Below are 24,706 nucleotides of genomic sequence, written 5' to 3'. Positions count from 1 at the left end.
CTGAGTTAAGGAAAATTTATAGGATAAAATGCTTATGTTGAAAAATTTCTATCCAATGCCCCAATGACTTTCCTGTGAAGCTGCTTCTTTGACTTAGACATCCAATGCCTTGGCCCAGCTTACAGAACATTGGGCTATTGGCGGCAGAACTGGGGACACAGCCTTGGGATTTGGTCGCAAATTATTGGCCACTCGATTTCCTGAGCTACCCCCTGCCCCATCGGAGGGGTGATGTGCTAGTTGTTGTTGGTCTTAAGCACCGCTGCTCCACGCCCCCTGAGCCCCTCCTTTAGGACTCCTGATCTCCAAACAATCCCTCAGCGGTAACTGCTGTTATGGTGGACCCCCGAGCACCCTGCTCCCATGCTGCAGCCAGTGTCCACTCTGACTGGCCAGTTTCCAAGTCAAAAAAGTTGTTAAATAAGCTGAATATCTCCTGACCCACATGTGCAGCAGAAAGTGCTGTGTATTCCACAAAAGTGGTGTGTGTTCCAGGTTATTTCTGAAATCAAAGTGAATGGGCATTTATTTCTGCTTGGGAGGAATCTAAGGGCCCCTGGGTTGGAAAGATCCACCAAGGCTGGTGGGACCTTGGCTCTCCAAAGCAGAAGACTTGGGGCCCTGGGCCAGGCTTGCTCACCCCAGTGGTGTGAAGCTTCATCTTGAACTTCTCCAGATACAGCCACTGCTTGGCCTCGTTGGGATCCAGGTCGTGGTAAAAGTCCCTGGCGGCATAGCCAAAGCTGTGGAATTTCCTCTCAGGGGTCAGCAGGATGGTGGTTGGCGTCTTCTGGTTGGACACGCCGGGGTCACCTCCTTCCCATCGCCTGCCACCAAGGAGAGAGCAGAGATTATTGGACCTTGTCTCAAAATGTCAAATGTTCAGGCAGCACTGATTTGAGCACCTACTGTCTGCATGGCGGTTATAGATGTGGGAGCTCACAGGAGCTGCTCCAAACACATCCTGGCTCTGCTGAATGAGTGAGTGACCAGAGACAAAACTTCAGTTAAAAGGACAAACCAAAGGGACCAGCTCCCACATCTGTGCCCAATAACCAAGTTCTGCCCTTATCGTTTCACTTACTGTTTATTGAGCAAATACTGTGTTCCAGGTGCTGGTGACACAGAAATGACACATTCATGTCTCATCCTTCAAGGAACTCACAATCCAGTAGGTTAATTTTTGTTTTGTTTTGTTTCATTTGCAAGCACTCAAGAGCCAATATATAGATGGTTTTAATCCTCTCTGAAAGAAGGTAGCTATAAACAAATGCATAAATACCTACCTTACCAGATGGAAACTGAGGGGTTCAGGGGAACACCACAAAGAGTGGGGGAAGGCAGAGATGTCAGCCGATGGGGGAGCGAAGACTGCAGGATTCAGGGGAGACTTGAACAAGTGACAGACAATGGGTCTTGGAGGAGGGCAGGCTCTGGGCGTGTCATAGCAGGGATGGGGAAGCACATTCCAGGCTGTTCCGGGGTGGGCAAGCACCAGGTTTGTATGGGGAATGCCAAGTGATTGTGTTGGGGAGAGAAAGTGTGCAAAGGGGAGGAGTGGGGAATGAGATTGGAAGGCAGGTTGTGAGCAGGCTGGAGAGAAGCACTAGGAATTAGAGATTTAATCAGTGGATAATGGGGAGCCACTAAAGGTTTTAGAAGAGGGGCATGACAGAATCAAGCTGTAGTTCCTGGGAGCAAACTGGCAGTCGCATGGGGCTGGACTAATGGGAAAAAGGTAGGAGTCAGGAGGCTGATGAGGATGCCCAGGCCACAGTCTGGGAGCAGAGTTGAAAGAGCCCAAACAAGGTTAGAGACCCGCAAGAGGTGGGGGGGTGGGTGATGAGCAATTCCAGAGGGAGGACCAAGCAGGGGCCAGGGCACTCAGCATGGGAGCCTGGAGGAGACAGTGCCATTCACAGGAGCCAGGAGCCCTGGGCAAGAAGGAGGTCAGAAGGGACAACGGAGAGCCCCAGTTGCACACGTTGGCATTCTGTTCCCAGAGAGTGGTCAAAAATGCAAGCTTGGAGTTCCTGGGAGAGATCCAGGCCAGAAACAAAGCTGGGAGCCTCCATATAGAGTGACAGCCACATCTCCAGGATGGGATGAGCACCCGGAGGACAAGAGGGAGGAGAGAAAGGACTGCGTCCTGCTTGGTTATAGGCTGAAGAGAAAGTGCCAGAAGGGGAGAGGTGGGCAGGCAGACAGACAGATGGGATGGGACTGCATCCTGGAACTGATGGGAAAGGTGATGGAGCAGGGCAGGGGAGAGGTGGAACCTCAGAGAGGTTTCTTCCTTCTCTCAGGAAGAAAGGAAGGAGAGAAGGTGGGAATGGGGAGGGGCAGGTGACTCACAGACCCCCAGAGCACCAGGCTGCCGAGGGGCCACCCATCCTGCCACAAGCCTCGTGACCCCTACAGGCAGCCCCAGATGGAGCCTCTTTTCCTTGCCCACCCTGGGGAGGTGGCTGCATTCCTGGCTGAGCTCAAACCAGCTCCTGACACTTCATCATGAAGCACCAGCAGCCATCCCTGCCAGGTGGAGAGCCACGTTCACCCACATTTGCCACTCAGGTGGGTGTGGAATCATCCCTGGCCAATCTCCCAGTCCAGCTCCACCAGGACACAGGTGTCCACCCCAGGAGCCAAAGCCCCGAGGTAACTGTACTGGGACACAGAGAGAGCACTGCTCCCGGGTGCCATCGGCCAGGTGGACCCCGGGACCCTGGGCCCCAAGAGGCCTGGGCTTCCCACCGTCTCTGAGTGGCTGTTTGCTCGTTGGAGCTCCCCTTTAAAGGCACCACTCATGGAAAAGCAACAGAATAGTGACCAAAAGCCTTTGCAGTCGGCATTAATAACACAAGGAGAGGGTGAGCAGTTCAAACAACAAATGTCAATACTTAAATGCTTGGGGAAATTACCAGAAAGAAGCCTGGTTAATGCAGACAAGGAATGTAGTCCATCAACACCCTCTCAAGCACACATCTATCCCAGAAGTTGAGGGATATCAGGTCTTAGGTGGGCTCGATAAATAACTGCACCATTCAGAAACTGCAGGAAGCCCGGGTAGTGCTCATTGTCCAGGCATGTTTTCAGCTCCGTGAACCCCCTCATCATGGTGGCATCCCCACCTCCACCCTGCCCTGGGGGTCACTCAGGGATCTAGTCTGGGCAGCCAGGACAGAGAAAAACCTCCACCAACGCTTGCTGCTGACTTCCTGCTCTGGGTCCCACATGGGGACCCAGGACATCTCTCTGCTATATCCAAAACAAGAATTGTATGTCCTTCTAAACAATCAAAAAGCCAGAGTGATTTGAGAAAAGAAAACAAAAAAGCCCAAGAATCAGGGTAGTGAAAAGTGCAGCCTGTGGAGAAAGGCAGACCTGCCATTTCCTGATCACATGACCAGGATTGAGCACTTCGGCCCCTCTGTTCCTCAGTTTCCTGATCTGTAAAATGGGCGCGTTCGTAGCACCTGCCTACACAATCCATGTAAAGTGATGGGCACAGCGGCATCACTTAATAAATGTCAGGTATTTTTATCATTATAAAAATAAATAGCTGAGTAAAATAGGAGGATTTTTTAAATTATCTTTTTTGACCAAATTAAATAATTGGCTTGTTGTTTCATTTTTCCAAATTGGAATATGTGTCTGACCTAAATATATTGAAGCACTCTTTTAACATTGGAAGGGAAACCTTTTTAAAATAAGGATAAAGAATAAATAAATTAATTAATTAAAAAATATATATCCACACAGTACCATTCACAGATGGACTTTTTATTACTAGTCACTGTTAACATTTTCAACAGGTAATGAACTCCATGAGTTTTTTCCCTTCATGTTTTTATTCCTACATTCCATTTAAACATTAGCTACAACAAACTAAACTTTCTCATTTACAAATTTGGTCAGTCTATATCATGGTTACATTAATATGCTCTGATTGAAATAAAGTTCACATATAACCTCCCTCCAAAATCTCCATAATAACTAAGAAAATGTCTCTAAAATCCGTGAACGATGTTGGTGCTTTGTACATACTCCCCCCCAAACAAGTTCAAGGCTATTTCCTCTCTTTCTTTGCTGTTCTCATCGCACGACTATCCTGTGGAAATTACATTTCTTAGACAACTACCCAGAAACTGATAAACGTGGATTCTAGCTGTGAATAGCGTGTCCTTTTCCATTTGGGTTTTCCGTCTCGGTCGATGACAGCCCTGTGGCTCCTCGCAGCATCTGTCTGGCTAACAGGAGGTGGAATTCTTGTGACAATCAGACACTGAGGGCTCTGCTGTCATCGGGGTTCTCTAACAGGACGGGCTTTTCATTATTTCTGGACAAAACAACACCATTGAGTCTCTGGAGCCTCTTAGGACAAGGGCCTCAGGATGAGCCACCTCTGCTTTTCAGGAGGAAAGGTGGGGCCTAAACCAAAATTGGGGCGGGGGCCCCTTTTACTCTGACTTGTGTTTTAAAGAGCATGCTATGAAAAAACCTAAAATCTTACTTTGGGCACTATAACTAAATTACACAGTCATTCAGTGGAAGGAATTGCAAAGCCAGTGACAACATAGCTTCAAAGTCACCTCTGGGAATGGAAAATTGGGGTGATTAGCCCTTGGCTTCCCAAGTTTTGTAGGGCCACAGACTTTGCTAGAAGGCCATGGAGCCAACAAGTGGTGCCAGGAGAGACCAGAAGGCCTCACCCGCGTCCAATCACACGTGGATGGGGGCAGGCGTGAGGCGTGCATGCCGCTGTGTGCAGTGAAGGGAGGGGTCTCCTGAGCACCCAGTGTGTCCCAGGAGAACCAGGGCGGCTTTGCCTTTTGTGTTCACTCGGCTGAAACTCACCCCATACAGCTTTTTATCGGGCATGGTGCTTGTTTCTCTGGGTACTGTCAGCCCACAACTTTTCCTCACTTGGAAAATTATCACCTTCCCTATTTACATTTCACCATGTGCTAAGCACTAGGTGGGAAATCTCATTTAGTTTGCACATGCCACCCTGTGAGTCAGGGGCTGCTGATGTCCTTATTGCACAGATGAGAAAACTGAGGTTCAGAAGGTTCAGCAATTGCCTGAAGGCTCCCAGGAAGTGGCTGAGCTGGCAGCACCTGGATCACCTCCAGCACCAACACCCTCTAAGCCCTGCACCTGGTGCCCTGGTTGCACCCTGGAATCACCTGGGCTGTTTCAGACATCCTAGCACCCAGGCTCCTACCAAAACCAACCCCATCAGAATGAAACCAGCCCTTTCACAGACTTGGAACCTGGGCCCCAATATCAGAAGTGGCTTGCCCAAGGTTTGGAACCCAGGACCCCTCCCCCTATGTGCTGCTCCCCTGCCCGCTGACTAAGCCCTCTCCCTTTCCCCAGTGACCCCAGGTCTCCTTAGGCCCTGCCCACAGCACTTGCCTCATCACGTGGATGCATTCCGGCTCCTTGGTGAAGCTGTAGGCGTAGCCGCTGGACGTGGTCCCAAAGTCAACGGCGACTACCACAAGAAACGTCTGCTGCTCAGAGACGTTCGGGTCAGTGTCATTCTGCAGAGACAGTGGGATGGGGGCCTGTTCAGGCCTGGCTTCTGGGAGGATGCCCCAGGGGGCTCCAACCCCACCTGGCTGGGTACCCACCGCAAACAGAACATTCTGGCTCAAATCTGCCACGGGGTGAGCCCTGGGAAGGGGGCAGGCCAGCCTCAGCCCCTGCCTGAGTGGCTCAGAGAGAAATGGAAGAGGCCCTGGCCTGCTGGCAGCTGCCCAGCCGAAGACGAGGGCCAGGCCAACTGGGCAAGGGCACACGCCAGCTTGCCCTTTCCCCGCTGCATGAGAGTGGGGATAATTACAGAAATTCACCCAGCAGGACCAGGGGCCCAGTGGTTCCTTGGGTGCACACAGTCTCTCCCCTGCTGTCCTGCCAAGGCCCCATGCAAACCTCCAGCCACTGCCTAGAATGCGTGCCAGCTGTGCCCTGTGTCCCTCCCAGGTGACCTGTCCATCTGTGCCAGTGGGACACGTGCGGGAGCAGGACTGGGCACCAGAGGGGCCCGGCCCAGTCCTGCCACACTGGCTATGTGCCCCTGCAAGGGCCACCCCCTTGGGCCCCAGAACAGTGTCCTCCTCCATCAAAGTGAGTTTATTGGGCCAGTCCAGGTTTCAGATCTTTTTTTCTTTTCAGCTTTAAAAAAGACTAAAAAATGTACATGTTTTGTGTTTTTGAACTCCTCTAGAACTCCAGATTATGAAACCAATGCACTTTGGATTTGGCATGTGCTGATTAAAGCGGGGGATGAGCACCCCACCCAGCAGGACTGTCCCCTATCGCCACATATCTATCCCAGGGAACCTTCAGGAACCTGGCCGCAGGTAACCAGCCCTCCCAGTGTGTCTGAGACTGAGCGAATTCCGTGCTTTTCAGCCCCTCCTGGTGGCTCCAACATTCTCAGCAGGGTCTTCTTTATGGCTCTGAGCAGCCCATGAAAAGCTGCCCTTTCCTCTCCTACTTTCACTGCCCTTAAGCACATGTAAGCCCCTTCAAACAGCTGCCCAACGATGTCCATCTTTAGTGCTGGGTAGCGGGGGAGCCGCAGCCAAACCCTGCTCAGGTCCCTCCCAGGCTCACTGCAGAGGCAATTACCCAACCACGGGCTTCTGGGCATGGCAGTTGACAAAGCGGCCCTCGTAAGGCAGGTTGTTGTCCCGCTGATTCACAGCTGGAAACCGCTGCTGTGTTCCCAGTGGATGCCTCGCAGTCTCTGTGCCCCAGGTCTTTAAAGGCTGCTCCCACCTGCCTGCTCAGGTTTCCCCCAAGGGCCAACGACTCCCAAGCACCAGGTCCACCTGGGAAAGCTGATGCTGTGCACACCGGGGCTTTGGGAAGGGGCAGCAATGTCAAGAGCTGTCTGGCAGGGCCAGCCTAGAGGCTAGGGGACCCCCGACAGCACCGAGGCCTCTCCCTCTCCCACTGAGAGGCGCAACCGTCCATGGCGGCGTAGTGACAAGGACACAGTAGCGGCTGGCCCCTCCCCACTCCCCTTCCAAGGGCTGGCAGTTCCTGGGGCCAGCCACATGTGCACGCAGTGACCCCACACATCATTGGAATATTCCGAGTCTAGCCCAGGGATTCTCAAATACATATATATCATATATAAAGAGTCTGAGCACTGTTTGGATTAATCTGACTGTTACATCAAAATTATGCCACCTTATCATCCTCGGGTATCAGCCGGCCCCGGATTTACCACCGGCCCACTACCCCACGCAAATTAGCTCTCCAAGTCTCCGTTTCTGAACCAGTAAAAAAAAAAAAAAATCCCTCCCTAGCAGTGCTGTCAGAAGATTAAATGTGATCGCGGAGGGAGCACTTAGCCTGGGGCCCGGCACGTGGCAAATGGCTGCATGTCCACCGTGGTCGTCGTCAGCTTTACCAAATTCCACCTGGTGGGCCCTGTGCGGGGAAGGGGCTTGTCTGGGCTCACACACGAGCATCGGGTCAATTTAATCTCTGCCCAGGGAGCTCGAGGGACTGCCCGGCAGCCTGTCCTGGGGGGGAGACCCAGAAAGAAAGGCTACCAGCCCCCCCACCCCCACCCCGCACACACACATACACAGATCTTACCACGATATGGGAAGGAGACAGAGGTGTTATTCCTGTCTCCCCAAGACTCCGGGCCGGAGAGGAATATGCAGACGAGGGGGCCGTTTCTGAAAGGAAAGACAAAGCACGCTCCTTAGAACTGATCCTGGGCACAGAACTAAGAGCTCGGTGGCTTTAATCTCCCATGCACCGTGGCCTCCAGAAAGCCAGCTAACGTCCAGCTAACGTGGTGGGCAAGGCTGAGTCCCAGCCAGAAAGGCAGATGGTCTGTTCCAGCACCTCCTAGTATTTAGTATTTAAAATTAGACCAAATCGACCATCAGTGCCCTCACTGATGTGAGCCCCAACCCCGCTGGGCAGGAGATGCTGCTCATTGTCCAACAGCCCAACCTCCTGGTCTAGTTCCTGTAAGAGCCAGTTCTCAACCTTGGCTCCATGAAGGACTAAAGGAACCTGCAGTCACATGGGATTCTATGCAGAAGTTCTGTGTTCATTTTCTAGGAAGAGGATGCATAGCCCTGGGGTTCCCAAAAGGGTGAGGGAGCCCCTCAAGATTAACAAGCCCTGTCCTGGGAGAATAGGACTTGTGAGCAGGACTTCCAGAAAGTGCTTCCTTGCCAAGTGGATACATCATCTCTTCCTTGCCTCTGGCACGAGGGCCCTGCTGGGGCTTGGTGAACTCATCTCTCTTCAGTGATACTGAAGATTTTTTACATTCAGTAGAAAAACCACAGCAAACAGACTGATTAGCCTTCCTAACCTAGGCAGACAGGGACTCATGACAGACACAAGGTCACCCAAGAGGACAGCCGAGAGCAAAGCCGCAAAAATAATTTTGTTGATTGCCCGGCTGCCCTTGTAATCGTTCCATCATGATATTTATCCTGAAATTTTCCCTGTGCTCAGTGGCTTTCCCCCCAGAACCTAGCACCCGAGGAGAAGCCACGCTCTCTCTAGTTGGTTCTGGGAAGCCCTGCAAGAGTCCTCCCTGCCCCCTGCCCAGGACTGGTAGGGCTGGCAGAGCAGCAAGAAAGAACCGCGTGCTCCCACCGCGGGGACGGCAGCCCCAAATACTGGTGCCTTCAAATACCAGACACTGTACGAGGTGCTCTGCAAATACTGCTGCATGTAGTACATAGCCCAGTATCAAAGGGAAGAAAAGGGTAATACCCTAAAACAATATTTCAGATAAGGAAACCCAGAGGGTTTGAGGTGCCCAAGAAAGGCTGGTCTAGTTCTAGGGGTGCACTCCAAGCGATCCCATCTTCCTCCCTATCAAATCACATTGGGTTTATCCTGGATTCTTACTCTCTGTTTTCCTGCTTGGTGAGAACTGAAATAGCTTCGTTACAGTCGGTACCAAATGGGCTGAGGGAATAAAAGAAATCATGAAAGAGTAAATGGGAAGCCTCAAATCCATGCAGCCACTTCCCCTCTTGGCTTGCCCGCCCCCAATGAGGCTCAATTCCACCCTCTGGGAGAAAGGGATGTAACCAAGTAATTACAGGGGCAAAAACTCAGCTTGCTCATCTGGGAGGGGGTGCCTTTCAGTGCTCTTGCAAAGAGAATGGCGAACTAAGCCTGGCTCCTGGACTGGTCAGCTAAGTTCCACTATCACCTCTCCTTGCTAAGTTCCCATGCAGGGGAAACTGCACCTCTGCTGTATGGCCCAGCCAGATGGCCCTGCCACCTGTTGATAAGATTGCTGCCCAGCCCATAGCCCTTTGGACAGCCCACAGAGAGATGTCAACCAGCACTGGGAGCCACCCTCTCTCCACCTGCTACCTGGAAGGCTTGAGGCCATGTGTCCATATTTGCGCAGAAGGTCTTGGAAGAAACCAAATGTCTAATTGCTCAGAAAATCTGGTGTTGGCAATTAACAAACAAGCTATTATCTGAGACGAACCATCCATCCCACTGTCTGTTTGGTTCTAATTATCCCATCACTCAGCCCTTCTCTGAGCATGTCCCTGGGTTGCCCCACTGACTTGCAAAATGGCCTGTGGCAGGACACACAGTGAACACATGCCTTGGCCCCCCAGGGGTCTCCAAGATACTTGAGGGCATGAACCAAGAATTTTTTGGTTCTCCGTGCATTCCCCTGCCCCTGCTGCATCTGGTATAGTTGGAGACAAATCATTTGACTTGCTGATCACTCAGCCAGGCCTAAAAGCAGTTGCATTTCATGAGCTTTCTCTAGCTGAAATTAAAATTCAGTTATATTGTGCAATGACTTGAAGCTGATTTGCATACAAGGTATGGAGGAGTGACAGTTTTCTAGATATAGATATATGCATATCTTGCCCACCTACATCTATATATATTGCAAATCACAGATAATCTACCAGTTAATATCCGTCAATTCAGGATAGAAACATACAAAGCCTGTGATGACAAAACTGTTCTCAGGCTGATATTTCTTTACTTAACTATTTAGGATGTCAAAGGAGTAATCAGAAATACTTGGAAAAAGGATATGGAAAAGTTCACCATAGCCCCTAAGGTGTACAGGAAATTTCATTCTGCTGTGCTGATAGTCCCAGCAAGGCTTGAGATCACTCGTTCAGTAGTAACTGATTAGGAATGAACACAAAGGGGTCAATGTAATATCATCTATTAACCTACTGCTTTTTAAAATAATTTCAAACTTACAGGACAGTTGCAAAAATAATACAAAACCCATACAGAGAACTTCAACATGTCCCCAACCTAGATGCCCAAATCCACCGACTTTTAATATTTTGCCACATTTGTCTTATCCTTCTACCTCTCTATTCATCTATGTATCCATTCATCAATCCATCCATACACCCACCCATCCATCCATCCATCTACCTACCTTCCTACCTATCTGACTATCTATTTTCTAAATATTTGAGAGTAGATTGCATACATCATGCTCCTTGAACATGTACCACTTCCATGTATATTTCCTAATATGTAATCACCTTAAGTGCAGTTATCAAGTTGAAGCAATTTAAGATTGATATTAAGCTATATTCCAATATTTTTATATGTCCCAATAATGTCCTTTTAGGCCTTTCCACCTCCATTATTAGCTCCAGTCTAGGATCACGGAATCTATTGATTTTTTAATGGATATGAGCCTATACATGACAGGAGAGAGTTGATATATGAACTGAGTATATGTACAAGGTATATGCTATGTGTCCTGGTTATCATTTATACATAGGTCATTATCCACAGCAAGAGACACTAAATGTCATCAACTAGGGCCCTGTTTAAACTTCTTATATAAAGCCAAACAATTCCATCTCCCCCATGATACTCCCTCCTGCGTGATGCTCTAGTTCAGTGCCTACAGGTTGACTTCTGCACATGGGAACAGCACGGAAAGGCAAAGCCAAAGACCGACAAGAAGAGAGGATTTGACAGTGCAGGCTTGGAAGCGAGGAAAGGAAGTCAATGAAAAGAAAACCTAGACCCATCTGTGAAGGGAGGAAGGGAAGACTAGCAAAGAGATGAAAGGAAAATGCTTTAACAAGAAGGGCGGAAAAGGGCAGAGCTGAAGATACTAGTTTTCAGAAATACCTACTTGGATATTCCAACTAGGTTAAATAAAGGCCACCCAAAGCATCTTCCGCAGAAAACCCTAAGTTACCTTGAAATCCAGGAGCAGAGAAAGAATCAAAGATTTCATGTCACAGAATCAGGAAAACACTATTTTAAGAATGCAAAGTATCAACCACAAAACTACAAGGATGAATCTAGTTCAGCTGAGGAAAAGGCCCGCAAGCTTTCCAGTGAGAAAATATAAATTAATTGTCACATCTCCTTTGTTAATAGTTTTAGATGATTAAATGTCTTCTGTATTCAGTGCACATCAATCTTTTCTAGTTTAGTGAATATAAAAATAAGTTGATAAGGGTGTTTGTAAGTCCATTCTTATATCTGGACCCCCCAAGTACATTAATCAATCAAGTCATTTTCAAAATAATTTTGCAGCAACTGGGGGGGGGGTGTGTATGAATAAATAAAAATATTTTTGCAACAAAGTAGAGTATAAAAATAAATGAGAGTTTTACTCAAACAACAAGTCTCCAGCCACAGGATATTTCAGGCGCCCAAACCAGGTAGCTGAGAAGGAGCTAAGCTTAATTCATTCGTTTAATACTTGCCTGAGTGGTGTAAGAATTAAAATGTAGGCTTTGTCTGGGTTCCTGCTGTAAAATGCAAGTCATGTAAACTTCAGACACATTTTTATTTGCTCCTGGCTCTAATGGCTTTAATCAAAGCAGACATTCTTAAAATAAAAAAACAGTCTCGATAAGAGGATGTCAAAAAGAGCCGTAATTCATGAACTCGGTTCTTGCTCTTCTCTGCTGGGAACATTAGTCAGCAAATGGCTGTGAGCAGCACTGTAGACCTGCTGAGATCCATCAAATTGATCCTGCTCCATAAAAACATTTTTAAAGATTAAGACAGAACCTCAGGCCGACCTTATTCTCCGAGTCTCCAGGCTTATGCAGAATGTGGCAAGCAGGCACACCAGTGGAACCTCCTTACCTCGCCAAAACAGGCCTTCTTACTGGCTTTTGTGACTCTATCAAATAAATGATCAATTTCAAAAGGATTTTTAAGGTCTGATTTTTACAACTAAAAAAATGCAATATATATTTTTATTTCTTTTCTCCTGCTGGCTGTGAAATGGCAGGTATTTGCTGACAATTGCCTAAAATCAGGCTATTTAGGGGGAAAAAAAAGCCCTCTCCTTCTCTCTCTCTGTCTTTCCTCACATTCCCACCCTGCAGTGTCATCTTTGAAAACTGATCAGCTCAAGGTCAGGTATCAGTTGCTAGCAAAAATCTTTTAAGAAGAAAAATAAAAAATCTTTTATTACCCTATAACAGGCTTCATGGCTAGCTGAACTAATGCATTATTACCGTCAGCTGAACTTCCATTCCAGTAAATAATTTATGGGTTTTTTTTTAATCACCGTGTCCAGAGTAAATGGAAATTTTATTGGCATGAACCAGGAGACCCTCTCACTACAAAGGACACTGAGTGTAACAGCGCTGCTCTCCAAATGCTAAATAATAATTATGGAATAAGCATTTACCATGGCAGATACTACAGCGCAAAGAGCAGCACAAGAACGGGGGGGGGGGGGCTGTACCAAGCCCATCCTGACATATCTTCCACTTAGCCCTCCTGCTTCCCTGCATGGTCCAGGAGATGAGATGCCCCGTGAGAGAACTGGGGCTACTGGGTTTCCCCAAAGGCAGAGAAACGATGACCATGATGCTGTGAACCCAGACTGCCAGTGAGGGCAGTTCACATTCTCTCCTAACCAAAGGACCCCCCCCCCGCAGGTTCACGGCCTCCAAATGTGTCTCTGCACGTCCAGACAACTGCTGGGAGAGGTGGGGAAATGCTTTCTAGGCCCACAGTTCTTCCTACTCATTGTCACGAACTATACTCAGCATTGGGAGAGGCCCTACCCGAGCACCCACACACACAGTAAGGTTCTCTGTCCACCTGGTGTCTCTTCCACAGACTTAGCTTATCGGGGCAGGGCCATGTCATAGTTCATCTCTGATTCCTCAGCTCCTGACATGTTACAGGCACTCAGTGAACATCTGATGGATGAATGGATGGATGTTTGGAAGGATGGACATAAAGAAGGATGGAAGAAAGGAAAGGAAGGAAGGGAGGGAGGGAGGGGCAGAGGGGAAGAAGGGAGGAAAGCAGGACAGAAATGTGGAAGGATGGATGATGGAAGGATGGATAGATGCTTCTATGCATCCTCAGAAGTGGGCCCAGTGATTAGCTGCAGACATGAAGTGCTACTGAGGTGATGGCTGGGATTTGCATAAAAATAATACAGGAGGAAAAATGTGGGGGTGGGGGTGGGGGTGCCAGAGATTAAGCAAGATTGGCCACAAATTGATAATGATTGAAAGTGGTGATGGATTCAAGGGGTTTCAATACCTTATTCCATCTATGTTTGTACGTGTTTTAAAGAGTTGTTGTTTTAATGGGCCTGTCACTTCTGTCTTTCGGCTCCAGGAGGACAAACACCGTGTTTTCCATATGGTGTGTGTCAGTCACAGAAAGCACCTAACCCACACATGGTAGGTGCTCCACACATATTTGTCTAATGAATGAATAAAATTATAAGAGTATTAGTTCATCTAAACCTACACATGTGGACTCTGAAGGCTTGGAAAGGGTTCAGTCCTGGGTCCCAGTGCTGGGAGGGGGACACATGTCCGTTCGGTCAGCTTCTCTCGGGCTGAGCTGTTGGTTCTGATAGACGGAAGCAGCCCTGAAGGAGCCTGAATTTCAGCAGGCACCCGCCGGTCCTCCTGCAGACAGCTAGGCAGGCATCCGGCCACGGGCCCCAGCCGGGCCTCAGGTTCACGGCACTCCTGGTCACCAGCCATCACCTGCTACACCGCGCAGCTCCCTTGGGCACCCGGGGCCTCAGAAGGGTCGGGGGGCTCTCCTTCACCTATGCCGGGCCCCTCCGTGTTGTGGGAAACTGCAGATCCTGCCCTGAAGGGAGGCAGCTGGCTTCTAGGACCAGGACACACCCCATTTTTCTTTGTCCTTGAGGCATCTGGAATCCCAAGGCCACATGGGAGGGGTAAGAAGCTTCCCCTGGGGGTTCTCACCCCAGTGAGGAATGGTGAGCTGAAAGACTGGTGTCAGATGTCACCCAGTGGACCATAAGAACAAGTTCTGCACCCACCAGAAAGGGGTGGGAGACAGGGATTCCTGTGGGGGTCGAGGGTCAGGCACTGTGTCCTGCAGGCTGAGCCCCCCACCCCAGGTTGGCCTTGGCAGAAGGGGCAGGCCAGGCAGCCAGCTTGGACTGTAGCACCAAGGAGCCTGTATGCTAAGATCAGGGCAGCTTTGGCTCTTGTCCTTAGAGGAATGGAAGGAAAATGAAAGGGCTCCTGGTGACAAAGGATGTGGGTGTGGCCGGCAGGGAAAGCAGAGGCAGGGGTGCTCCTGAGCCTGGGGAAGTGCCACCCCTCTCTCCAGGCCCACCTTCCCCCACTGTGAAGTGGGGACACTATTCCCAGGGCCTCAATCACTGTTGCAATGAACAAAGGAGGTAATGCATGAGAAACCCCCTATACGTATATCCCCACCATTTGCTGAATTCCTTCATGGGGTCAGGTATTTCATGTATATTTTTTACTTAAGGCTCTCCTGCAAGTTTGCCCAAATTCAAACCATTAGTGTGAAATTATTAGAAAGAAACATGCAAACCCAGAAATCTATCAGGAAAACCCTAATAGTCAGCTCTTACTGAATGTGGATGTCATGCCACGCTTTATGGGTGTATCTCATTAAATCTGCTTCATAAGGTTACTGGGAGGTACTGTCATTGTTTCCATTCTATGGATGAGAAAGTTGAGGCCTTGAAAGGTTAAGAAAGAGCCTGTACCCTTGCACGGTGCCAAACACCAGGCATCAGTGTCACTTCTCATGACAGACCAAACAATCGGATAGATGTTAATATAAATTCCCATTTCACAGATGAGCAAATAAGCATCTGGGGGGTCAGAAGGTCAAGGTCACAGGGCACTCCAAGCCCTGGATGCCTGTCTGCGCCTCCAGGCTCATGGGACCATGTGGCTCACTCTTCCTTGGGGTTCTGAGGGAACTCTGTTTCAAAAGCCATCATTGTTCAAATTCCAAGGTTGGGGGAAGGATGGTGCATATTGACCCCATGGAGGTTAGGGGTATAGCTTTAGAGTCGGGAAAGTCTGGACTCAAATCCCAGCATGGCATTTCCCAGATGCATGTCCTCAGGCGAGCTACTTAACTCACCTGGAAAATGGGCAGGGGCTGGGGGAGATGATGCTAATGATGGTGAAACATTTCATGGGATTGTCGTGAGGAATAAGTGAAATAATATCTATAAAATCCGGTGCATGGCAAGCGCTCAATAAATGATAGGTGTTGTTTATCATCATCATTATAAAACGGGCCCAACTGCTTTCGAGAAAATGGCCATGTGCTTACACCACAGAACAGGGCAGAGCCCCCACCTATGCACAAGGTCAGCAAATGCATTTCCTTTCTGTTTCCCACCAGACAGAAACTTGGCAAATGGAACCTGCAGGAAAACTCTTAGTAATGGGGAGCATCAGGGCAGGCACTGCCAGGGGTGAGGGAGGCACCTGGCCCTACTTCCCGCTCAGGCAGCCTGCTTTCAGCATAACCCAGGAGCACCTGGAGGCCACACGGCACTCCTCGCCACTCTATGAAACTCAGGCCACGACCTCAGCCTGCCTGTCTTCTAAAATGAAGCCGTTTCACATTTTAAAACCAACAGTAATTGTAAAAGTTCTCCCCCACTTGAAGGAAAAATTTTCACCTCCCTTGGGCCTCTGAAAGTCCCCAGGTTTAACTTCCCCAATTTTTATCATGAACAGCCTTGTGGTAGTTCAGTCTGCAGAGGCGGCAAAACTGGTGCTGAATGTACCGAGGTGAAAGGGTCAGTGCCATTTCTTGCCAGCTGGCGTCATACTGAGCAAAATTGTTCACCTCCTGAACACTTACCATCTGCCCTGGGGAGGGGAGAGGCAGAACAGAAGCTGGGAGTGGGGAAGAGGGTGCAGCTTAGATCCCCCCTCCCGTAGCTGAACCCTCCGCCATGGGCCCCCCCACGCGGCCCAAGTCCTGGAGAACGTGAGCACAAGCCTCCCACTCTCAGTGTCCGTGAGGACTGGGGCTTGTGCTCACTAGAAACCCATCTGCAGAGTTTCCTGGTGGGAGAGATGTCATGAACTGAAGGACTACATCTGCCTAGAGTGGGTGACTTTACTGAATTTTTATACCCAGAGCAGTTGTCTTTTTCTAATTAACCCAAAAGCCCCATAAAAGCCTCTGGTATAGAGCATAATAGTCCAAAAATGAAAGGAAATGCCAGGTCAGGTACTGAGTCCCCCATCATTGGAAGAGTTCAAGCAGAAGCCAGACAACCACTTATCTATGCCATAGAAGAGGAAAAGAGGGTCAGAAAAACTCAGGGGGTTGGATCTAGACGTTAGGGATTGCTGCATTCAAGCAAGATTCCCAGAGCACCTACAGTGTGCTGGGAGCTGCAAAGGCCGAGCAGCACTGTGATCACACACAGAGGCCCTGGCCCGGGAAGACTGGTCCAAACCTCAGCTCAGCTACTTACCGGCCTTAGTGGACACTGCTGGTTGTCCACCTAAACTCCATTTCTCTTTTTAACTAGACCCCGAGTCTAAATGACTTGGGTCCTTAGACCCAGGGTAGAGCCTGATTTGTCTTAGCCAATCACAGCAAATCCCTTCCCTTTGCCAACGATGGATGTGGGAGTGAGTTTGTTACCCACGATTTTGGCCAATGGGACACAAGGGGAAGTTTGCTGGGGGCTTCTGGGAAAGAAATGCCCTGACTCTTCAGCAAGTGCCCTGGGAAGAGACGTGGTTGTGGAGGAGCGTGCGGCCAGCACCTGCAGCTGCCATCTTGCCACTAGTCGAGGACGCAGCCACCACTGAGGACGGCGGAATGGAGGGATGGGAACAACCTCTGTCTGTACTTGATGGGGTTGATGAGCTGCCAAATCATCGTACCAAGGGGCCTGCCCGACCTCTGGACTTCTGTTCTGAGTCCCTGTTAGTTTCTTTGGCTGTTCAAGCAAATACCATGAAATAGGTTGGGTTAAAACAATGGGAATTTATTAGCTCATGGTTTTGAGGCTAAAAGAAATTCCAAATCACAGTGTCATAAAGGCAATTCTTTCTTCACGAAGACTAGTGTTCTGGGACTAGCTGCTGGTGAACCTTGGACCGTGGCTCCTCGGTTACAGGCAGTGCACACGGTGGCCTCTCCTGACCCTTCCATTCTCTTCCAGGTTCCAGTAACTGTCAGCTTCTTGCTTCCTTGGCTTTCTGTCTCTGTGTCTGAGTTTCATTCTGCTTATAAAGGACTCCAGTAATAGGATCAAGACCCATCCCAGGACACATCTCTACTGAAGTAAACTCAACAAAAGGTCCTACTTACAATACGTAATCCACAGGAATGGATTAAGTTTAAGAATACGTTTTTCTGGGGTATATACCTCTCCAAACCACCATAGGGTCATAATTAATTTTCTTTTACTTTACGCATGATAAGTTCAGGTTTTCCATTTCTTGTGGCTAAACTCTGATCTATGGCTGTGCAACCTTGAACAAGTTACTAAACTTCTCTGTGGTTTGGTTTTCCTTATGTGTTACATAGAGTTAACAGTAACTTTTACCTTCCAGGATTAGGTAGGATTAACACTAATGCAGATAAAGGCCTTAAATATTCAGTAAACAGTAGATATTGCACAACAACAACAAAAAACAAACAACTCGCTTTAAAAATGGGCAAAGGACTGAACTAAATTTTTTCTCCAAAGTTATATAAATGGCCAATAAACACATTAAAGTTGCTCCATGTCATTAGCCGCTAGGGAAATGCAAATCAAAACCACAATGAATTACCACATCACACCCACTAGGATGACCATTAATAGGAAAACAGAAAATAAGTGTGGACAAGGATGCAGAGAAATGGGAACCCTCATATGTTGTTGGTGGGAATGTAAAATGGTGCTACCACCATAGAAGGCAGTTTGGTGGACCCTTGAAAGTTAAGTATAGAATTACCAAAAAAGTGCTAATCCCACTTTTAGGTATAACCAAAAGAATTGCAAGCAGGGACTCAAACAGATATTTGTAAACCAATGATAAGAGCAGTGTGGTTCACAAAAGTCAAAAGGTGGAAACAACCCAAGTGCTCACCAACAGAAGAACAGATAAACAAAATGGGGTGTATCCATGCAATGGAATATTGTTCAGCCATAAAAAGGAAAGAATTCCTGATACATGAGGCAAAATGGATGAGCCTTAAAGACATCATGTTGAATGAAGTAAGCCAGACACAAAAGGGCAAATACTGTATAATTCCACTTATTTTAGATGAAGAGAATATATAAATTGATAGAAGGAATGTAGAGTACAGATTACCAGGGAAGGAGGTGAGGGGGAATGGGGAATTAATGCTTAATGGGTACAGTTTCTGTTTGGGGTGATGGAAAATATTTGGTAATGGATAGTGGTGATGACAGCACAACATTGTAAACGTATTTCATCCCACTGAATTGCATACTTCAAAGTGGTTAAAATGGGAAATTTTGTGTTGTAAATATGTTACCACAATTTAAAAAAAAAACAAAAAACAGTAGCTATTGTTACGTACACAGAGTCTCATTTTATCCTTCCAGACAACCCAATGAGGTAGGAAATAGGTATTTATTAACCCCATTAAACAGCAGAGGAAACCAAGGCACAGAGAGGCATATCTTCCCGAAATTCTTCCAGAAATCTCACGGCTAGTTAAGTGCCTCTCTCCAAGGCGCGAGCTCCTCCCACCACATTCCAACCCTGATATTCCAGGACTCAGTGACTCCCCGGAGTATGTACCATTAGCAACTCGGCAGCGAAGAGCAGAGAAAAATCAAAGAGCTGGTGAAAAGCCTTGTCAGAAAAACTGCTCCTGTAGGGTAGGCCTCTGTCCCACATGCCTCCCGAGGGCCCCCCTGGGAGTGGACATTCAGCTACTCCACCCCCCACCCTGGCACTGGCCCCCTCCCTCCCTCCATCCACCGAGGTCAGCCACGAGGACTGGCAGAGCTCTCAGCAACTCTCCGGGGACACATCCAGGGGTGGGCTCAGCTGCCCACAACTCAGACTCCCCGACAGGGGCTAGGCCAGCAGCTGGCTCTGGTCTCTCCCCAGACACAGGTTCTCTGCCAGCACAGGAATGTCACCAGCTGTATTTTCAATTTGCCCCTAGATGCTCTGAAGCCTCTGGCCAGAGCAGAATGGCCCGGCTACTCCCAAGGGCCCAGCATCTTGACTACAGCACTGTGGGCGAGGACTTGCTGGTGCAGGGAGTTTTCCTCCCACAGACAAGCAGCTTCACGGCATTTTTTAATAAATGCCAAGAGAAATTGCTTAATAATCTGCAGCTAAATCTAACCCTCTGCAAGCATCACAGCCCCACCTCTGTCAGGAGGTCAAAGGGCATCAGCATTAAAACACGATCCTGGGTCCGTGCATGTGCCCGCCGCTGCCATGCCAGTAACCTGGGGCGGGGCGTGTTTGGGAACCAGCCTGAGAAATTTCTGCTTCCAGAAGACAAAGGAAAAGAGGAGAGCAAATGCCAAAAAAGGCTCAAAAGACTCCCAGGGAGGACAAGCCAGGACCACACACACAAGCCTGGAGGGAGGTTTCAGAGGGGAAACGCCTGGAGGGAGCACGCCAGGAACCAAATGCCCCTTTCCAAATGGGCAGCCCAGGCCCCAGCACATAGTGGCATCCGAACTCGGTGGACAAAGACTTCCATGAGATGAAGAAGAGAGAAATTCCTTTCCAGAGAGGTGGTTTGTTGTGGTTGCTGTTTTTAATTTAAAATCCCTTAATTAGTCTTTACTTTATTACAGAAAATCTTCAGTGACAGGTTTCCAACCTTTTGTCTTTCTGTTCTTTTCCTTTATAACTCAACACAGCTGATGAGCTGATGTCAACCAGTGAACAATGTAGCTAGTGTCTGAGCATCTCCTACATCCCGGGCCCAGGGTGGTGCTCTGCAGACCTGCTGGTTGGTCCTTCCAACCCGAGGAGGTGGAGGCTCAGGTGTTCATTCTCATGGATTCGAACCCAGGCCTGTTTGGCTCCCAAGTACCAGATCCTCCCATCACTCCACACCAAGGAGGTTCCCAGACCCCTGGACGCTGAGGCTGCCCCATCCCCCCCGATCCTCAACCTCTCCCCCAGGTACCTGTCCCCTTCCCACCTGGACACACCTGGCCCCTCAGACTCAACAACTCCAAACACCGTCTTTGTCTTCCCCGGCGGCCCCGCCCCTCCTCCAGGAAGCCAGTGTCTACTCCTGGTCATCAAGACTTCTGTCTCCTGGACTGAAAGCTCTGGGGCCTCCCCCAGGCTTCCACCTCCTTAGGGTCTTTAAAAAGGCAATTAACTAATTAACTAAAGCAAGCATACTTTGAATGCATTGTTGATAGACTTGCAAGAAGCAAGGGATTTCACATGCAATTTTCTTTTTTTAAAGTGGGAGACTGAACCTGAGATGCTCATGTTAGCCTGGGACTATTGAAATGTACTAAATCCCATTTTAGTAGTTGCCCTGCAAATAAAGATCCCTCTGGAGAAAACCATCACCAATTTATACCTTTAGGTTTCCCACAGAATATGATTGAACATAAGGTCACAATCAGAGATCACTAAACAAAAGGAAAAGAGTTACTGTGAATGGGGGACTCAGCAGAAATAACCAGCACATTTTCTCCAGGACTTCAGAAACAGAATTTAAATAACTATGCATAAAATGTTTAAAGAAATAAACAATGTATTCATAAAAAAAAAAAAAGGGCAAGGAACAATGAGCTATCAAAAAGGATCTGGCAGATGTGAAAAATAATCAAATTGAGCTTGTAGAAATAAAAAACTACTGAAAGTAAAAACTCAATGGATAAGTTAAAGAGCAGATTATACACACCTAAAGAAAATATTAGGGAAAAATATTTGCAAGCCACATATCTTACAAAGGATTAGCATCTAGAATACATAAAGAACTCTCAAAACTCAACAATAAAAATCAAAAAATCCAATTAGAAAATGGGTACAAGACACAAAGAGACATTTCACTGAAAAGAACACATACATGACAATTAAACACAGAAAAAGATGTTCAACATCACCAGCCACTAGGGAACTGCAAATTAAAACTACATGAGATATTACTATGCACCTATCAGAATGGCTAAAACAGAAAATATTGACAAAACCAAATGCAGGTAAGCATGCAGAGAACCAGATCCCACCTTCAGTGTTAGGGGGAATGTAAAATAGTGGAACCCTCTGGACAACAGTGTGGCATGCAACAATCACACAGTGCAGCAATCACACTCCTGGGCACTTACCCTAACAAATGAAAGCTTATGTCCACACAAAAACCAATATATGAATATGCATAGCAACTCCATTTGTAACAGCCCAAATCTGGAAACATCCAAGATGTCCTTCAATAGGTGAACGGTTAAACAAACTGCGGTACTTCCACGGAATAGTACTCAGCAGTAAAAAGGAATGAACTACTGATGCATGAAACAATTTGGCTGGATCTCAAAGCCATTGTGCTGAGTGAAAAAGAGTCAATCTCAAAAGGTCACATATAAATGATTCCGTTTATGTAACATTCTTGAAATGATAAAATTGGAGAAACGGAGAACAGATTAGCAGTTGCTAAGGGTTATGGATGATGGGGGAAGGGGAGTGGGTGAAGGTGATATTAAGTAGCAAGATGTGTGTGGTGATGGGAGCGTGATGGCAGCAGAGAATACGTGAATCTACCCATGTGAACAACCTAGAACTACACACTACACATACACCCTACACACACACACACATACAACCAAACGCAGTTTCCTGGTTTTGATACTGGAATATAGTTATGCAAGAGGTAACCTTGGGGAGAGCCTGGATGAAGGGTTAACAGGACTGTTTCTCAACTTCATGTGACTGCATTTATTTCAAAATAATTTTTTTTAAAAAAGAAAGAATTAGTAAACTGGGTTAAGATATTGATTAACTTTAGACTTTGCTAAGTTAAGTATGCAAGACAAAAAATTTCAAGAATAATCACCCTTGAAAGTACCTGAAAGAGAATATCTAACTTTCAGAGGAGCAAAGGGAATAAAACCAAATAAAGAAAATTGAATGAACAATTCCCCTGACGACAGAATTTGCTCAGTCTTTTCCCGAAGATATAAAGGTCATAGAAGGTACCTTCCAGGGAATTGGGTTTACCTCCCCAGGCTCCCCTATGGAACAGCAGGAATAACTTCAAGCCAAGGGACCAGAGGGTCCCCCAGAGCGTCCCACCCAGGCCAAGCAGCTGCAGTGAGGCCAGCAGAGCCCCTTCTCCCCAATTTTTATAGTATATCTAAACCAGCTCCTGTTCTAGAAAAGGCAAACACTGACCACCAAATTTCAAATTTGTATTTGAATTTTGAATTTAAAGCAAGTCAACTTCTCACACACAACAAAGGGTGTGAATAACTATGGCAGGATAAAAGCAAACAAACCACAGCTCCCAATCCCCTCCCACCCTGAAACACATGTGCGAGCCCCTCCTTTCCTGAGCTGAGGTGGTGGAGACACCCATTTGAACCCAGGCACCCCGTACTTACTATGTTCGGGGCCCACGGAGAGGCTAAGCTGCCAAAATACTCAGACTCAGCATGGTGCCATGCCCCCTAGGGCCTGCATGTTATTCACCATCAACTGGCTTAAGGACACATGGCCCCCCATGAACAGTGCCCCCGCCCAACTCCCCAGCCCCTGCAGTCTCGGTCCAGGGCCTGGGACTTTGCACCCCGCCTCCATGCCTGGGTGCCCCAGCTGGGGCTCCTGATCACTGCTCTCCCACAGGCCCTGCCCCCAGGGAGGCAGCCTGCCACTTCATTAGGCCTAACCATGGGCAAGGACAGCTTCTGGGACTTAATTGTTATCTTTAACAGCTCCATCTGGAACTCAATTAACCAGCGGCCTTCTCCTCTGAAGGGCGGAATGCTCCAGATGCCCGGTGACTGCACTGGCAGCCTCAGCACGCTCACACCCAGCAGGAATGTCCCAGCCCAGGACGGGGACCCCCAGGAGGTGCCCACAGGAATGCCTTGGACTTGGAAACGTGGGGGCTGGCTGCAGGGATGCCCACACAGGCCCGGCCTCTCTCCCCCTCCACAGACCTCTGAGGACATTCTGGAGTAGTGAACGAGAATTCCAGAAGTTAACCACGCCTTAGAGAATCACTCCAGCGTTGCCTGGAAAGGCAATCAGTGGGGCCCAGTGAGGGCCAGTGTGAAACCTTCCCCCTTCTCCGTGCGTCTGACCCGCCCTCCTCTGCCCCATCCGCACGGGGGCTGCCACGAGTCTTGTCTAGTCCTCAGTGGACATGCATCACTTGTGCATTTAATTCATGAGAATTCAACCAGGAGTTCTCTGGCCAAAAAATAGAGAGGGATTTCAATTTAAATATTGTAATTAAAAACATTGTAAAATTCTATTTTGCACGTGAACTCTTTATTAGACACCCCGGTACGAGCCCCAGAGGGGTTAGGAAGATGGACACCACTGAAGGAGGTGGGGGCGGGGGGAAGGTGCAGCCTCACTGGCCTCCAGAAGGGCAGGGCTGCCCAGTGGGGAGGTGACATCCAGCAGAGGGGAGAGCATGAGCAGAGGCAGAGCAGTGGGAAGGGCTTCCCAAAGGGTCCTGTACCCGTCCAGCTGGCTGCTGCCTCCAGGCTGCCCCTCCGGATCTCATGGCGACCATGAATTTCACCCCCATCCCTCTCAGCCCCAAGCAATGATCATGGCTTTCTACTGCCTTCATATCCGATCCAACTGGTCAATCAGATGCCTCCATCAGCCCCTCACCACTGCCCCCCTCCGCATCATCACTGCCCTTGCCATCTGGAAAGCCAGCTGCCATCCCCCAGGTCCGTCTCATGCACCCGTCTGCAGGCAGTAAACCCCCCCCCCACAGCGATCCTTCACATGGGCGGAGCTGACCCTCACAGCGGCTCCAATCAGGCAGAGCCCAGCTACTCTTCCTGGAGCGGGGGATGGACCAATGATGGGGTTAGCCTGGCCTGAGAGGGACACCCAGTTCCACCCCTCAGCACAGCTGCAAACTGGGATAAACAGCTGTTCCCCCCTCACCGGGTTACTGAGGAAAACACAAGGGAAGACCTATAAGAACATTCCAGCACTGAGCTGGGTACAGAGCCACTGCTGGAAAAGAATGGGCCCCACCTACCACTGTTCCCTATGGCCCAGAGCACACATGAGCTGGCAGGCTTTCCAACTGAATTTCCAGCCCGAGGGGGTATTAAGCTCCACCCACCACCAGGGTGTTGACCCCAGGGGCTTCTGCAGGCAAGGGGGGCAGTGATAGCCACGCATCAGTCCCAAGAGGCTGGACAAGATGACTCATGCTCACACTTCAAAACCCCCAGCACTTCTACTCCTTTTGAACACAC

General features: G+C 48.6%; 1 protein-coding gene across 3 annotated transcripts in view; it reads right to left on the bottom strand.

The window, feature by feature from the left end:
* The window catches only part of HSPA12A (heat shock protein family A (Hsp70) member 12A), a 178,721-nt gene that overhangs the window by 28,028 nt on the left and 125,987 nt on the right, over window positions 1-24,706 (bottom strand). For all 3 annotated transcript variants that reach the window (XM_037804299.1, XM_037804301.1, XM_037804300.1), the window contains 3 exons: window positions 7,624-7,709; window positions 5,422-5,549; window positions 641-827 (listed from right to left, as the gene is read on the bottom strand). In XM_037804299.1, coding sequence (XP_037660227.1) covers window positions 641-827; window positions 5,422-5,549; window positions 7,624-7,709 — 401 coding nt within the window. The remainder of the gene's footprint in view (window positions 1-640; window positions 828-5,421; window positions 5,550-7,623; window positions 7,710-24,706) is intronic.

Source organism: Choloepus didactylus, chromosome 15, assembly GCF_015220235.1.
Source record: "Choloepus didactylus isolate mChoDid1 chromosome 15, mChoDid1.pri, whole genome shotgun sequence".
Taxonomy (NCBI): domain Eukaryota; kingdom Metazoa; phylum Chordata; class Mammalia; order Pilosa; family Megalonychidae; genus Choloepus; species Choloepus didactylus.
The sequence above is the reverse complement of the archived record's forward strand: the minus strand, read 5'-3'. Positions and strand labels throughout refer to the sequence as shown.